General features: G+C 38.7%; 1 protein-coding gene and 1 non-coding gene across 2 annotated transcripts; one reads left to right on the top strand and one right to left on the bottom strand.

Moving 5' to 3' along the window:
* The first annotated feature begins 2,499 nt into the window (after positions 1-2,499).
* Positions 2,500-4,883, top strand: LOC148297223 (uncharacterized). Its single transcript, XM_088255437.1, has 2 exons — positions 2,500-3,964; positions 4,447-4,883. Exons 1-2 carry the CDS (start codon positions 2,500-2,502, stop codon positions 4,881-4,883), a joined length of 1,902 nt encoding a protein of 633 aa, XP_088111563.1.
* Positions 3,067-3,173, bottom strand: LOC148297224 (small nucleolar RNA R71). Its single transcript, XR_015833253.1, has one exon. It is a non-coding gene; the product is annotated as a small nucleolar RNA R71 (small nucleolar RNA).
* Positions 4,884-14,741: the final 9,858 nt, after the last annotated feature.

Genomic DNA, 14,741 nt, shown 5'->3' with positions numbered 1-14,741 from the left:
ATTAATTAGGTCTTTTATTATTATTATTATTTATTTTTAATATAAGTAATAGTTTATAAAAAGAGTGGGAATTTTTCACAATCACACTATTAAGATGTCGTAGAGATCCAAATCAAGTACTCATTCAATATGTTTTCGACTATTTTCTTCAATATATAGAATTTGTTCCCTTGCTCATTAAAAGCAAAAAAATTTGGTTCCTGACAGGAGTTGTTGGATGGCAAAAAAATGTTGGTCATGAAAAATCTTTGCTTCCCCCCACCCCCTCCCCAAGAGATTTTGATAGATATATTATTTTTATTCTCAAGATATGATTTCACCACTTCTACTACCAACATCTTATCATTGCTATCACCAACGCTGCCATCACCGCCACCGCCACCACCACCACCACAATTATTGTTGTCGCCGCCACCCCCCAGCACCACCATCACCACCACCACCACCACCACCACCACCACCACCACCACCACCACCACCACCACCACCACCACCACCACCACCACCACTATCAGCCCCATCATTACCCCAACCATCACCACTACCACAGCCATTGCCAGCATCATCACCATCACTGCCACCATCGCCGCCACCATTCCTATCTCCACCACCACCACCTCCACCACCACCACCACCTTCTCTACCACCTCACTCTCATCGCCACCACCACTACTGATAAGTCCATAAAAGTACATATTTATGTACTCTTTATACTTAGTTTTTGTAGGAGAATTTGGTTTAAAAAGGACTTATTACTTTATTTTCTCAATTTTCAGCTTTCCAGAGCAAGTAATTTGTTTTCAACGGAAATACGACTTTGGTGGAGTTTTAGCACAAGAAAAATTGGAGATGAAAGCTAAGATCTTGAAGATGATTGTGGAATTTTTCTAGAATTTTCGGAGCAGCCAATGAGAGCAGTCTTTGAAGTTAAGTCAGCATAAGATGCAATCCCGTCAAAACTGTGCTGCTGTGGAAGAATGACCATTTGAAGACTTTCCTGATTTTTCCTCAAGGCGTGTGATATATGGATGGAAAGATAAGACAAAAATCTACAATTTACATATTTGTCCCGAATTTTCTTGGAGGAGGAACAACCCCAAACGTGCAAGCAAAGTAACTGACATGTTATCCTAATCCAAGTAGGAAGAGGAGTCAAGTACTTACCCATTTTGGATTTATGTTTTAATTAGGTTTTTCTTTATTGTTGGGCTGTTGTAAAAGCCCAGCTAGGGTAAGAATAGACCCGCGGGAGGGGGGGAGGGGGATGGTGTCTTATTTAAGCATGAGAAACAACTCCTTAGGGGGGATGAAAAGACTAGGAGAAATTGGAGACGCTTGAAGAGTACCGCCATTGGCTAAGTTTTATTGTTTCTTCCTTGTGTTTTTGTTTATGTCGAATTCTATGATTATGTGTAACTAATTTTCTTTGCTAGGGCATGATGTAGCCCTAGTATGATAATCTAGTTTTCTTATTTTACCTATCTATTGATTGCCGTTTGCTGTTGGATTCTTAATCACCGTGCTTAATAACTTGGTTGATTAACTTGATGCTTGATCACCATCTAAACTTTTAATTGAGTTAATCGGATGCAAATTAGAGTAAATACCATACTTAATTTGAGGCTTGCTTCTTGTGATTAGGATTTTTAATTCGTCTAGGGTAAATACCATACTCCTAGGGTTTACATGCTTGTTCAAGGTTTTCATTGATCTTAATGAGTTTCTATGTGTTGATATTTGACCTAAATACCATAGGCAAATTGCATGTAGGAATATACGAGTTAGCCTAAATAACATAGGTAATTCATGAAAAAGGAAAACTAAGCAGCGACATCAAATGGTTAGTAAATAGGTAGGTGAATAAGAGGCTAGATCGGATTACTAGTGGTGAATTCATTGTCCTAGTGCTTTTATCAATTTGAATTTCTCATCCCTGTGTTTCGTGACTTTCTGCTTATTTTGTCTTTCAATTTCGTTGTTAATTAAATCATTCTTTCAAAAATCCCTTTTGTATTTACATGAGTATGCTACGTGTTTAATTTCTTGTTTATATAATTAGAGTAGTTAAAGTATTTTGTGAAGGAAATTAGGTTAGACTAATTGGAAGTTGAACTCAATACTCGTGGGAATGACCTCGTATTTGCCATACTATATTATGATTGACCTTGTGCACTTGCAAGTAAATTTGTGTTTAGACTAATCCTTAGAATCTCCATTTTTCAAGTTGTCTAAAATTCACAACAAGTTTTTGGCGCCGTTGCCGGGGATTGGCTTCGTCAACTACAATTTAGTTCAATCTTAATTTCGCTTTTCAGTTTTTATTTTATTTTATTTTATTTCATTTATTTTATTTTATTATTTGTATTAATAGTTAATTTTCGTTTTTTTTTGTTTTTTAAATTTATTAGTTTCGTTTTTTTTAATTTATTGGAAAATTTCAGATTATTGTAATTGACTTGTGTTTCTTGTTTGTCTTGTTTATTAGGTTTGACTGAGTGTATGACTGGAAGACGCCCTCAAGGTCAAGACCTCATACCGTTTGATCCTGAGATTGAGAGAACAGTTAGGAAACAAAAAGACAAATTCACTCACTCACTGGAACATCAAGAAGACGGAGGTTCTGTTAAAAATATAAACGAGAAGAGTGTCAAGAACGTTGGGGAACAACAATTAGCGCAAGAGGAAGCAATGGAACGAGTACAACTTGCTCGAGCTATGAAGGGGTACTCCATTCCAACTCTTTCCAACACTACATCGTGTATTGTAGTACCAGCAGTTGAAGCAAATTCATTTGAACTCAAGTCTGGAATGATTCACTTGTTACCATCTTTCTATGGAAAATCGAACGAAGATCCTAACATGCATATTCGGGAATTTTTCGACATTTGTGGCACGATCAAGATCCTAAATGTCTCTGATGAAGTGGTTAGGCTGAAATTGTTCCCGTTTTCATTAAAGGATAGAGCCAAAGCTTGGCTTCACTCACTACCAGCTGAATCCATTAATTCATGGGAGGGATTAGCTCAAAAATTTCTCCAGAAATTCTTCCATGCGCAGAAAACGAATCAGCTTAGAAGAGATATCATGCATTTTGCTCAAGGAGAGCATGAGCGATTCTATGAAGCTTGGGAGAGATTTAGAGAGTTGCTGCAAAAATGCCCTCATCATGGCATTATTGATTGGATTCAGATGCACCTCTTTTATGAAGGACTTACGACTGCAAACAAACGAATGGTTGATTATGCGTGTGGAGGTGCATTGATGGAGAAGACACCTCAAGAAGCGTTTGATCAATTTGATTTGCTTGCCAATAATAATCAACAATGGGGTAGTGAGCGGACAAAGAAGGTAGGAGTTTATGAAGTTGACACCAACACTGCGGTTGCTGCTCAAATTTCAAGCCTTGAGAAAAAACTTGAAACTCTTATGCGTGCTGTTATTCCACCTTTCCCACAACAAGTTTGTGCCATTTGTTCTGACCCAACTAATCCAATGGAGCTTTGTCCATCTACTACGCAAGGTTCTAAGCAAGTTCTCCAAGTTAATTCGTTTCAGCAACCTCGAAATGATCCATATTTGAACACCTATAATCCGGGGTGGCGTAACCACCCAAATTTTTCATGGAGCAACCAGCAACAACAAGCTAGTTCTAGCCATCCCTTCCAGCAGCAAATGCAGCCTTTGAGTGAGCCTAAGAAACCAGCGTTGGAGGATTTAATCGCTCAGTTTGTGCAGACTTCTCAACAAAATCAGAATACTATGCAAGCGTCCATCACTAAGTTAGAAGCTCAAGTAGGTCAGCTGGCTACTATTGTGCATGAGAGGGCGCAAGGTACAGTCCCAAGCCAACCCGAAATTAATCCTCGAAATGTTGAGTACGTCAAGTCTATTAGAACTCTGAGAAGTGGCAAGTCATATGATAGACGAGAAGAAGCCACGACAAGTGCTGGAAAAGAAGATGAAGGTAGAGAAGAAACTAAAGGACTACTTCCAGTACCTACCCAAGGCAAACCAGGCGATTATAAAAGAACCTCTAATGATGATCAAATCGCCCCTGTCAAAGAAAGGATTTATGCTCCCCCACTTCCGTTTCTAGCAGCCGAATGAGTTCATAAACAAAAGAAAGATCAAAGGGACATTTTGGAGATGTTCAAAAAGGTCCATATCAATATTTCATTGCTGGACACCGTCAAACAATTTCCCTCTTATGCAAATTTTTTGAAGGATGCATGTACAAATAAGAGGAAATTCGCAGCTCATGAAAAAGTGATGTTAATTGAAGAGTGCAGTGCAGTGCGGTGTTGCTCAAGAAATTACCTCCAAAACTAAAGAACCTAGGAAGTTTTACAATTCCTTGTATTATTGGTGATGTTCAATTTGATAAAGCATTTTTAGATTTTGGCTTAAGCATTAACCTTATGCCTTTGTCTATTTTTCAACGATTAGGTATTGGAGAGCTCAAGAGTACTTCCGTTTCTCTTCAACTTGTGGACAGATCAGTCACATATCCTAAAAGAATCATTGAAGACGTGTTGATCAAAGTGAAGCAGTTTGTGTTGCCAGCTGATTTCCTGGTTCTTGACATACAGGAAGACCGCGACATCCCACTCTTGCTAGGCCATCCCTTCCTTGCTACCGCTGGTGCATTGATTGATGTACAACAAGGAACTTTAACTTTGAGAGTTCAAGGTGAATCCATTGAGTTTAAGGTGTTCGAGGCTGTTAAAAAACCCGGGGACTTGGAAGAGTGCAGCCGCATAGATCTTCTAGACCCAATTGTACATGTCAACTACTTGGAAAACACCTCTATGGATGTCTTGAAAGCCAAGTTGCCACCATCTCCATACGTGAAACGCATGCGCACTTCTCTTGGACGTGCCTGAATTTATCAATGTTTTATCAAAAGCTTTTCCAAGATGAGCTAGCTCTTGTGGCATCTCCTTGTCAAGGATCACACCAAGACATTGCAAGACAAGGCTATTGTTTGCAAGGAGTTTGGACAGCAGCCCAATCACTACATGGAAGAAGTAGCATTGTTTGCTACTTCCGCACCACCATAGACATTCTAAAAGTCTAGCTCATGACTATAAAGAAGCGCTTCTTGGGAGGCAACCCAAGCATTCTTGACTTTTGTTTTCGCTTTTGGTTTTAGTTTTAGTTTTTGGTTAAGTTTTGCGTCATCAAACACAGGATTTTGTGTTCCAAAGAAAAAATTTCGCATTTTTCTAGCCCTAGAATGTTTGCAGCACGTTTCAGATGTGTTATAGTAGTTTTTTTGGTCAGTGGTTGAAGTTAAATGCCAGAAAATAGCAAAATAGCTTAGTAGGTTCTTAGTTTGGTCAAAATCAAAACTGCAATTCTGCAGTTCTTAATTGGTACGAATGTGGAACACAAAATAGCTTAGTACCAATTCCTTTTAGTTTTGTTGAACTTGTGTCTATGTTTGTGCCTAATAAATCACGGCCATGAGCTGGCCGAAGGAGCCCCTTTTCTCGGCCCTGGCACTTACTCGTAAAACTGAAACGCAGCGTTTCAACATGGTGTTTTGCCTTCCTGAAGACAAAAGAAAAACGCTAAGGCATGTTCATCTCGGCCTCGATTGCGGGCCGAGGCCGAGGCCGAGCAAAATCGCGGCCAGAAATATTAAAGTCAGATCATCACGTGATAGCAGGGACCCATGCTTCATTTAATGAAGTAGTGCTTGTTTAATGCAGCAAACCCACTGACCACGAATAAGCATTTAATGCACGAGGGAAGGTGGGAAGTGACTGAAGTCAGGTTTTGGCGACAGAAGACAGAGTGATTAGACGTAGACATTCTCACAAGAATCCTTGCAGCTTGAGAGAATAGGTCACCAGCTATCAAGGCCATAAATGCGTCTCCACGGCTAGAAGCTCAGAACCCACGATCAAGAGCGGCGGCCGAGATTCACCAGGATTTATGGGGTCACAACACCATACTTCACGATCCCAAATGTTGATTGGACTACCCACTTGCTCCACCATGCAGATTTTAAGCCTCGATTACTCCTCCAAGAACTCTTCCTATAAATACAAGGCTCGAGCTACATTCAAAGGGTTCAAACACCAAACCAAAGCCTCCCACGGAGCAACTTATTTTTTCCTGTAATGCACTTTCAATATCTTTACTTGCTTTCCTAGGAGTAGTGTTAGAACTGTAATGAAAATTCATTCATCAATATATCATACGACCCTTGATTTTCAAGGTGCCGGAGGACCATCCCTGTTGTTCGTTCACTCACCCCATATATCATACGACCGTCGCTCCCTGAGCAACGCGCCGGAGCACCGCCCAAAACCCACCACCAACACCATCACTCAACGGCCTTGTAGTTCAGGCCGTGAACCTAACAGCCGAGACTAGTTCCTCTCTCGGCTACAATCGTTTGATTAGAAGACGAGTTCAAACAGGCGCACCACTTATCCATCCTACACTCATCAACATCTCGACGCACGGTAGACCGTGCTGGCACGCCCGCGCACAACCGCACCGCACCCAAAAGCAGGAAACCGCGTGTCAACGCATATCCTCTAGGCCCGGAACTCCAGGCCGTGAGATTTGTGCGGTAAACAGTCTACCGCGCAGATCTCACGGCCTGGGTTTCCGGGCCGAGGGGATATGCGTTGACACGCGGCTTCCTGCTTTTGGGTGCGGTGCGGTTGTGCGCGGGCATGCCAGCACGGTCTACCGTGCGTCGAGATGGTTGATGTGGATAGAATGGTTAAGTGGTGCGCCTGTTTGGACTCGTCTTCTAATCAAACAATTGTAGCCGAGAGAGGAACTAATCTCGACTGTTAGGTTCACGGCCTGAGCTACAAGGCCGTTTAGTGATGGTGTTGGTGGGTTTTGGGCGTTGCTCCGGCGCGCTGCTCAGGGAGCGACGGTCGTATGATATATGGGGTGAATGAGCGAATAACAAGGATGATGCTCCGGCGCCTTGAAAATCAAAGGTCGTATGATATATTGATGAATGAATTTTCCTTACAGTCTAACACTACTCCTAGGAAAACAAGTAAAGATATTGAAAGTGCATTACAGGAAAATATAAGTTGCTCCGTGGGAGGCTTTGGTTTGGTGTTTGAACCTTTTGATCGTAGTTTGAGCCTTGTATTTATAGGAAGGGCTCTGGAGGAGGAATCGAGGCTGAAAACCTGCATGGTGGAGCCTAATCAGAGCAAGTGGGTAGTCTAATTGACATTTGGGATTGTGAAGCATGGTGGTGTGACTCCATAAATCTTGGTAAATCTCGGCCGCTGCCCTGATCATGGGTTCTGCGCCTCTGGCCGTGGAGACGCATTTATTGCTCTGATGGCTGGTGACCTACTCTCTCAAGCTGCAAGAATTCTTGTGAGAATGTCCACGTCTAATCACTCTGTTTCCTGTCGCCAAACCCTGACTTCAGTCACTTCCCACCTTCCATCATGCATTAAATGCTTATTCGTGGCCAGTGGGTTTGCTGCAATAAACAGAGGCATTACTTTATTAAATGAAGCATGGGACCCTGCTATCATGTGATGATTTGATTCTGATATCTCTGGCCGTGATTTTGCTCGGCCTCGGCCTCGGCTTACAATCGAGGCCGAGATGATCATGCCTTGGCAACTTTTCCTTTGTTTTCAGAAAGGCAAAACACCTTGGCGAAACGCTGTGCTTTAGCTTCTCGAGGAAGTGCTTGGGCCGCGAAAAAGGGATTCCTTCGGTCAGTTCATGGCCGTGATTTATTAGGCACAAACAACTTGATTTTGGTATGAATGTGGATATGGTGGCCTGGGCGTGGTTGAAGGAAACCTTATAGTTTTTAAAATGATAATTTGAACATACATGCACACATAATCTCTATTATGGCAACAAAAGCTTAAATACAAAAAACATAAGTTAAAAAACTAATCATTTTCCCATATCTTTAAGCCTCAAGACGTTGAAGCACCTAAACTCTTCTAAACACTACGAGAGAGAGAGAGAGAGAGAGAGAGAGAGAGAGAGAGAGAGAGAGAGAGAGAGAAGACACTTCTTTATATCTTTAAAGCACTACCATGGGCAAAGCTCAAGGTTGATAACCTATTAAGGGCTTTCACCAAAACATTCTCCAAGAGAGCCCTCCAAATATTTGACATCTAACTTCGTACACAGCAAAGGAAGAGAGTTGGAGAATGAGATGAGAACCACAAAGGGGTGGAGGTGCTAGCATCTCCTCCTTGTGGTGGTCTGCCATGTTAGAAGCAACAGTGATAACACCTCACTTGCCTCACTCAATCCCCAAAATGCAAAACCCTAAGATGAGTCAAGGCTTGGCTATGTATTTATAGGCTAGGGCATTTTAAGTTGGGTCACCCATGACCCATGTGAGTCATCAAATGAGTCAAACCCATTGGATCTACCATTTGGCTGGTTTTGACTAGTCCCTTGCGCCTCTTGAGCCTTGCGGTCATATTGTCACTTACAACTTATCCAACAAGCCCAATAGGTCCAAGCCCAATGGGCCTTGAACCCCAAACCCAATTTTAAGCACAATACAATTCCCGAGCCTTGATTAATTAATTAATCTCTATTAAGTAATTAATCCTTACTCATCATCTTCTAATTAATTTTATCTCTAACCTTTATGGGTGTACGATCCATTAGGTTCTAATTGGCGAAGAAGTGAGTGATTCAAACTCTTCCATAATCGATTGTGAATTAAAATTCATTTTTTAATTCTCCCTATTATGAGGATCAAGTTATGGAATGTCCTCAGGGCTTCCACAAACTGTGAGTGACATCTAGCAAAATGTCACGGTTACCAACCCAATATAGAATGAGGTGGAGAACCTATTCAATTGAAATTACAATGAAATACAGTACTTCTCTAACTCAATGTTCTTAATCACATCATTACAACACAGAAAATATGTCAAACTCCTAATGTGAACTTCAAGCTTATATGATCCATACAAGTATGATTAAATCATCATTCTCATTCATACTATTGCTTTGGCCGTAGACTCCCAAATCAGATTGGCAGACCATTCTCCCTCTTTACTAAATGTAAAGATTCCTTATTGAAACTCACTTGCCTCTATGAATTAATCATAAACCCTAAAATACCTTGGGGTCGTACCCAAGAGGAACACAACACTTTAGGATGACCAAAGACTCACAACGCTTTATGAGACAGATGTGGTGCCTTAGGTCGAGGACTAATTTAATTTATTGTAACTATGGAGATCTTGTTTGACATGTAGGTAAAACTTCCATACAAGATCTCTTGGTTGATTGAGTTTAGTGAATTCACTCTCTAGTGAACACCCATGCACTTATCTTAGTGTCTCTATGTTGTGTGGATACAGCTGCACCAAAATGGATTCAGTTGCATCCTCAACTTGTGATACTCGCAAGTGCACGAGCCGTTAGGTAGTATAGCATATGTAAGTGCGAGGTCGATCCCACGAGGATTGGTGATTGAATGATCCAATTCATTTCCCTACACAAAACATAAATGAAAACAAAAGGAAATAAATAAAACAAGGAAGAAAGAAATAACTAACTCAAGCAGATAAGTTCCCAAGTTCAATTTAGATTAATGGATTGATTCTAGCTAAAGTATGATTAAGCCATGGTGTGTGGTCATAACCTTGTGTTCCTAATTCCCTAATTTGATCATTTGTTGTCTAACCTAAAATTAAGCATTAGGAACCCATTAAGCATAGAAGAACATTTTAAACACCCAAGTATGTATCTAATCCCTGTTGTTGAATGTCCATACATACTCTTCCTATTCATAGTTCAATTCGAATTAAAGCATGGTGTATACTCTTAATTCAAACTTGGAAAGACTTAAAGAGAATTTCAGCACAAATATTTCATTACAACAATTGAAAACTAGAAAATGTAACTAAGAGAATTTGAGGGAGAGAAGGGAAGGGAGCTCTAGAGAAGTGTTTGAGAGCTCCCCCCCTTGGGGTGTGTTTACAAGCTTGGGAAACCTCACTATATATAGGCCTAAGGAAGCTGAAAATCTGAATTAAGTATGGCTAATGCATACAACACTTCCATTATAAAATCTGAAATGGTCGATGCACTTCACTAATAAATCCCACCAGCAGCCCTAGCTCATTTTCATGTCACCATGACCAAGCTTCCAACCAGAAATAATAGCTCATCCTGAGGTCAGCATGACCAGCAACTTCAAGGGCTTACGAATTGGGCTTCCCTTAAGCAAATTAAGACTTTAAGCACTCAAACTTGAAGTTCAGAATGTCTTCTTTCCAGCCATATATCATTTGGGCCAATCCAAGGTCTGAGGAGGAAGTTAAGGCCAAAACAAATTGCTAACTCATTTTGCGCGCTGATAAAATCCATCCTGATCATGGCTCTGTGTTTGCTAGGTAACAGACTCCACAATTATCCAATGGGGCTGAATTTCGGATATGTTATATTACACACCCATTGGAACAACTTTCATGAAGAATGTGGCCTCATCCGAGCTATGTAGGTTGCTGAAACAAAGCTTGCAATATGACCTACGAAACTGGGCTGGCAGGGGACTGTAGCCAAAATTGAGTTTGTCTTTAAGCTCTTCATCCATTCATCCAAATTAGGCCCTAACATGCATGGATTGCATCATTTACTATCCAAAGCCCTCATTATTACCTAAAGCTCAATGAACTGAAAGATAAACACAAAAAGGATTAAAAGCACAAGTTTAACTCAAAAACATAACCAAATCATAAGCTAGAAGGGTACAAAATGATATGTAAATATGCACCGATCACTCTACACAAATGACTTGAGACTAGTCATCCTCTCATTTGAGCAGATACAATGTACACTGGTCTTTGAGGATTGTCAATGCCTAGTTGAGAGTGCTATGACCAGGAACTCTTTAGGGATTAAGTTGTAAGGAAAAGTCTCATGTACCTAACTTATTTAGATCGCTTTCCGCACCTCACTGCCTATGGACTTATCGTTTAGATAAATAACTACTAATGAGACTATAAACTAAATCGACGTAATTGCCCTTATGACATGGTAATGAAATATCTATGAAGTTACATCACATGTACTGAAACCGAAACCGAAACCGAAACCCCACTGTACCGAAATATCAAAATCGACTCACAAATCAACTGAGAGAATCCAACTAGGAAACCGACCAAATTTTTTGGTACCAAACCAATGCTTATCGGTAACGTTTGCAGTATCTTTTTAGCCAAACCATACGTTTTCTTGCAACTCAAATTGAAGAATCATAACAAGTATGGTTTTGTTAAGTATCGAGATTTGAATACATATTAATTATGAAAACCGTTATATAGTACATTTCACTAAATTTTGGATATATTTTTATTGAAATTTATAGGGTATCACCACTTCTACCAGTATTTTTATAAAGAAATCCTTCAAATGTAGTATTTAGAGAAAAACACACCCAACCCACGAAGAATCACATACACACACAAAGCAAACAAACCAACAAACAAGACAAGAATTTATAGAGGTTTGGCAAGTACCTACATTTTTTCTGGTGATCCCCTTGATGACCAGTCTCTGGTTTACAAGAAAACGCTCTTAGCCCCTGTGCTTTGAATCCTAGCTTTCTATTTCCCTTTTACCCATACTCAAAACCAATTTGATGCCCTCTTGTATTCTAAGTTGATTAACTTAGCTCCCAAAAGTCCTATTTATAGCTTATAAGACATGGGTTACAATTAGATTGAAGTAAGACACAAAAGCCCATAAAAAATAGGCTAAGAAACTGCAAAACAAATAGGAAACGTGCTAAATAGCAAACATGCCCCTATAAAAACACACCTAAAGTGCCTAGAAAAAACGGGCTGGTCATCAAAACGGAGGCAACCAGTTGCTACATGTTGTTGTTTGATGTCAATTTTTGACGAGTCGCTGATGTTTTTCCACTTCTTCTTTGCATCCTATGGTGAATCTCCAACAATCCTATGGTGAAATTAACCCTAATTTATTTTTGAAGCTTTGTACCAAAAAATTATTTTTCGATCTTCTCTTTTAGCTTTAAGGCTTAGATTTGAGTTGGATTTGATTGCTTTTGAGTTAATTGTAGGTTTTTGGTGCTAGTCAAGATGATGGTGGCATGCGGTTTTGATCTTTAGAAAAAAGATGTGTCCTTTTGTGATAACCTATTTTTTTTTTTAAAACTATATATATTGAAGAAATATTCATAATACATATTAATTATTTATTAATATGGCTTTTCTTTAGAGATTTTCTATTTAAACCCCGCACTTCTCTTTGTTCACCCCAATACTTAAATCATTAAGCTGTAAGTTTTATTATTGTGTAAAAAGACAAAAAAGGTCATCCAACTTAATACTTAACCCTAATATATCTATACACACACCCCACACACCCCACAACTCTTCATATTAAGTTTTAGAAAAATACAAACTCCTCTATATCCTATTGCTAGATTACTCTTCTCTTTTAAAGACGTAGAACATTTATGAGCCTACCTCTTTAAAATCAGCGCGGGAGCTGATGGAAAGACTTGTTGATTGTTTGGCTGTAATGATCTTATTCTCTTCCCTTTGTTGATTGCTTGGCTGTTGATTGCTTCTTCTTCCTTTTTTTTTTTTTTTTTTTTTTTTCAAATTTCAACGCAAAACTTGGGGATTTTGGGTTGGCTCGACTTGTGTTCGGTGCACTGAGTGTGGAAGCCCGTCCATTGAAGATTCACAAGCAGATATCGCCATCTTGCTTAGAAAGGTATTGCATTTATCATTATGTTGCATAAAGAAGATGGAGATATTTGCTATTCTGTGATGAGAAACCTTAATTAATGGCCACAATGAGGCTATTCTTAGCCCGTGCAATATCATTTATAACTTCGTCTAGGGTCGCTTTTCTCTATGTCATCCTGATTACTTTCTTGTATGAGAATGTTTTTTCTTTAAGTCATTTAATTTCTTGTTTCATAAGTGAATTTTGTTTTTTTTTTAAGGACCTACTGTAACATAATGGTTATTTGCTACCAGTCAATACCAATTTCAACCTATGCTATTTGCTTTTCTCTAATCACTCTGATTGCTTTCTAGTAGTGGTAATGCATATGAGGCCTTCAATACAATGAGCAATTCATGTGCTTAATTTTGAAGCTGCATGATTTTTCGTTATTGACTTTTATTCTTGAATATATTTAAATGGATATGCTTGACAAAGAAAATTGTGGGGTTTACATAGAAAATCTCTTTTATTTCTTATTTTTTCAGCTTGGAGTGTATTTAAGGGTAGTTTGGGAAGATAGTGGGGTTTTCTTAGAAATTGTGAAAATTTAAATTAAAAGTTGGGGTGAACTTAGAACATGGGGTGAACTAAGAGAAGTGTGGGGTTTAAATAGAAAATCTCTTTCTTTATTTATATTTATTATGAAGACCTAAATGTTATAAAATTTTAAGCATAATATGAGATTATTTCTTTAGGTGAAAGATGGCACCATTGTTGTTTTTCATGTGTAGAGACTTGGAATTGGTTTTAATCAAATCATCATTGCCATGCCACCTTGCATGCTAGTAACAAGTGGGGTTGTGATATCATTGGCGAAAGGGGGATGAGTCACATTATTCCCTTACTTTTCTATCTTATCTTTTGGTGGTTTAAAATATTATATATATTATTTGGTTGCATCCGTAGCCTCTCATATAAGTATCATCATTCCTTACTTCAATCATTGATTCCAATTCTTTGGAATAGATTTCTACCATGAAGTAGTGTTTAAGAGAGAGAGAGAGAGAGAGAGAGAGAGAGAGAGAGAGAGAAACAAGATGAAGAACGTGTGTGTTTGTCTTGCAATATTTCATACTTATCATGGTGAGTGGGTTATGTAATGTGTTCTAAAAGTTCTTATTTTGTGATAAATGTGAAAATCATGAATTTGTTCTATTTACAAATCTCTCTCTATTTTCAAGTCAAGCATGTCTAATTTGTGCAATATTTCACACAATATATATTATTTAGAGTTTTTGGGTAGTACGTATTATTCATGGAACATGAGAACTTTAGTGACGAGGTATCCGAAGGATAAATGTACCAAACAGGGACATAGGGCAGTGAGGTCGATATGGGTAACGTGCTAGGTACAATTTGTGAAGGATAACCAAGATATGAAGTAATGATGTGATATGATTTGGATTGTGTATCTTTTTATTATATTTTCTAGATTGTGTAATGTATTTTAATCAAATTTTCAGTCTTTTTATTTTATTTCATTCAATTCACGCACCCTGATTCATGAATATTCTTTATTCTCAAATCAGTCGTGACATCTTTCTTGCAACTGAGGAGGTGTAAGAATAAGTTGATATGTATGTTCCCTTTTGCTTTTGATTGGTTTTGGTCATGTGGGTTTCAACTGCAAACAAACCTTTTCAAATTACCATATAGGTCAACAAACCTCAATTTGAAGATTTTGGTTTGCTATTACTATTGGATATGCTTTTACAATTTGCCCTTGACCCCATTTTTTATTATTATAGAGAATTAAGGATATGAAGCCTTTTTTTTCCCACTCTCCCCAGATCGTTATTATCACCACATTTCATCACCCTTTGTTAAAAATAGCGATGTGTGTTACATGTGACAATTTAACTATTAAAAATAAATTTTTAATTCTGAAAAAAATAATAACAAAGAATAAATAAATAAAAACTAAAAGCAAGCCGCATGGTTCAAGGTTTGCTAGGAAGAATTTTGAAGATTTCTCTCACATCTCT

Source organism: Prunus avium, chromosome 1 (genome assembly GCF_965620075.1).
Source record: "Prunus avium chromosome 1, drPruAviu1.hap1.1, whole genome shotgun sequence".
Taxonomy (NCBI): domain Eukaryota; kingdom Viridiplantae; phylum Streptophyta; class Magnoliopsida; order Rosales; family Rosaceae; genus Prunus; species Prunus avium.
Note: the sequence above shows the minus strand (reverse complement) of the source record. Positions and strands in the feature narration are given on the sequence as shown.

Coding starts and splice junctions, on each gene's coding strand:
- LOC148297223 (XM_088255437.1), top strand. CDS start 2,500: ATGACTGGAAGACGCCCTCAAGGTCAAGACCTCATACCGTTTGATCCT. Junction 3,965..4,446: donor TGCTGGAAAAGAAGATGAAG/GTAGAGAAGAAA, acceptor TTCAACGATTAG/GTATTGGAGAGCTCAAGAGT.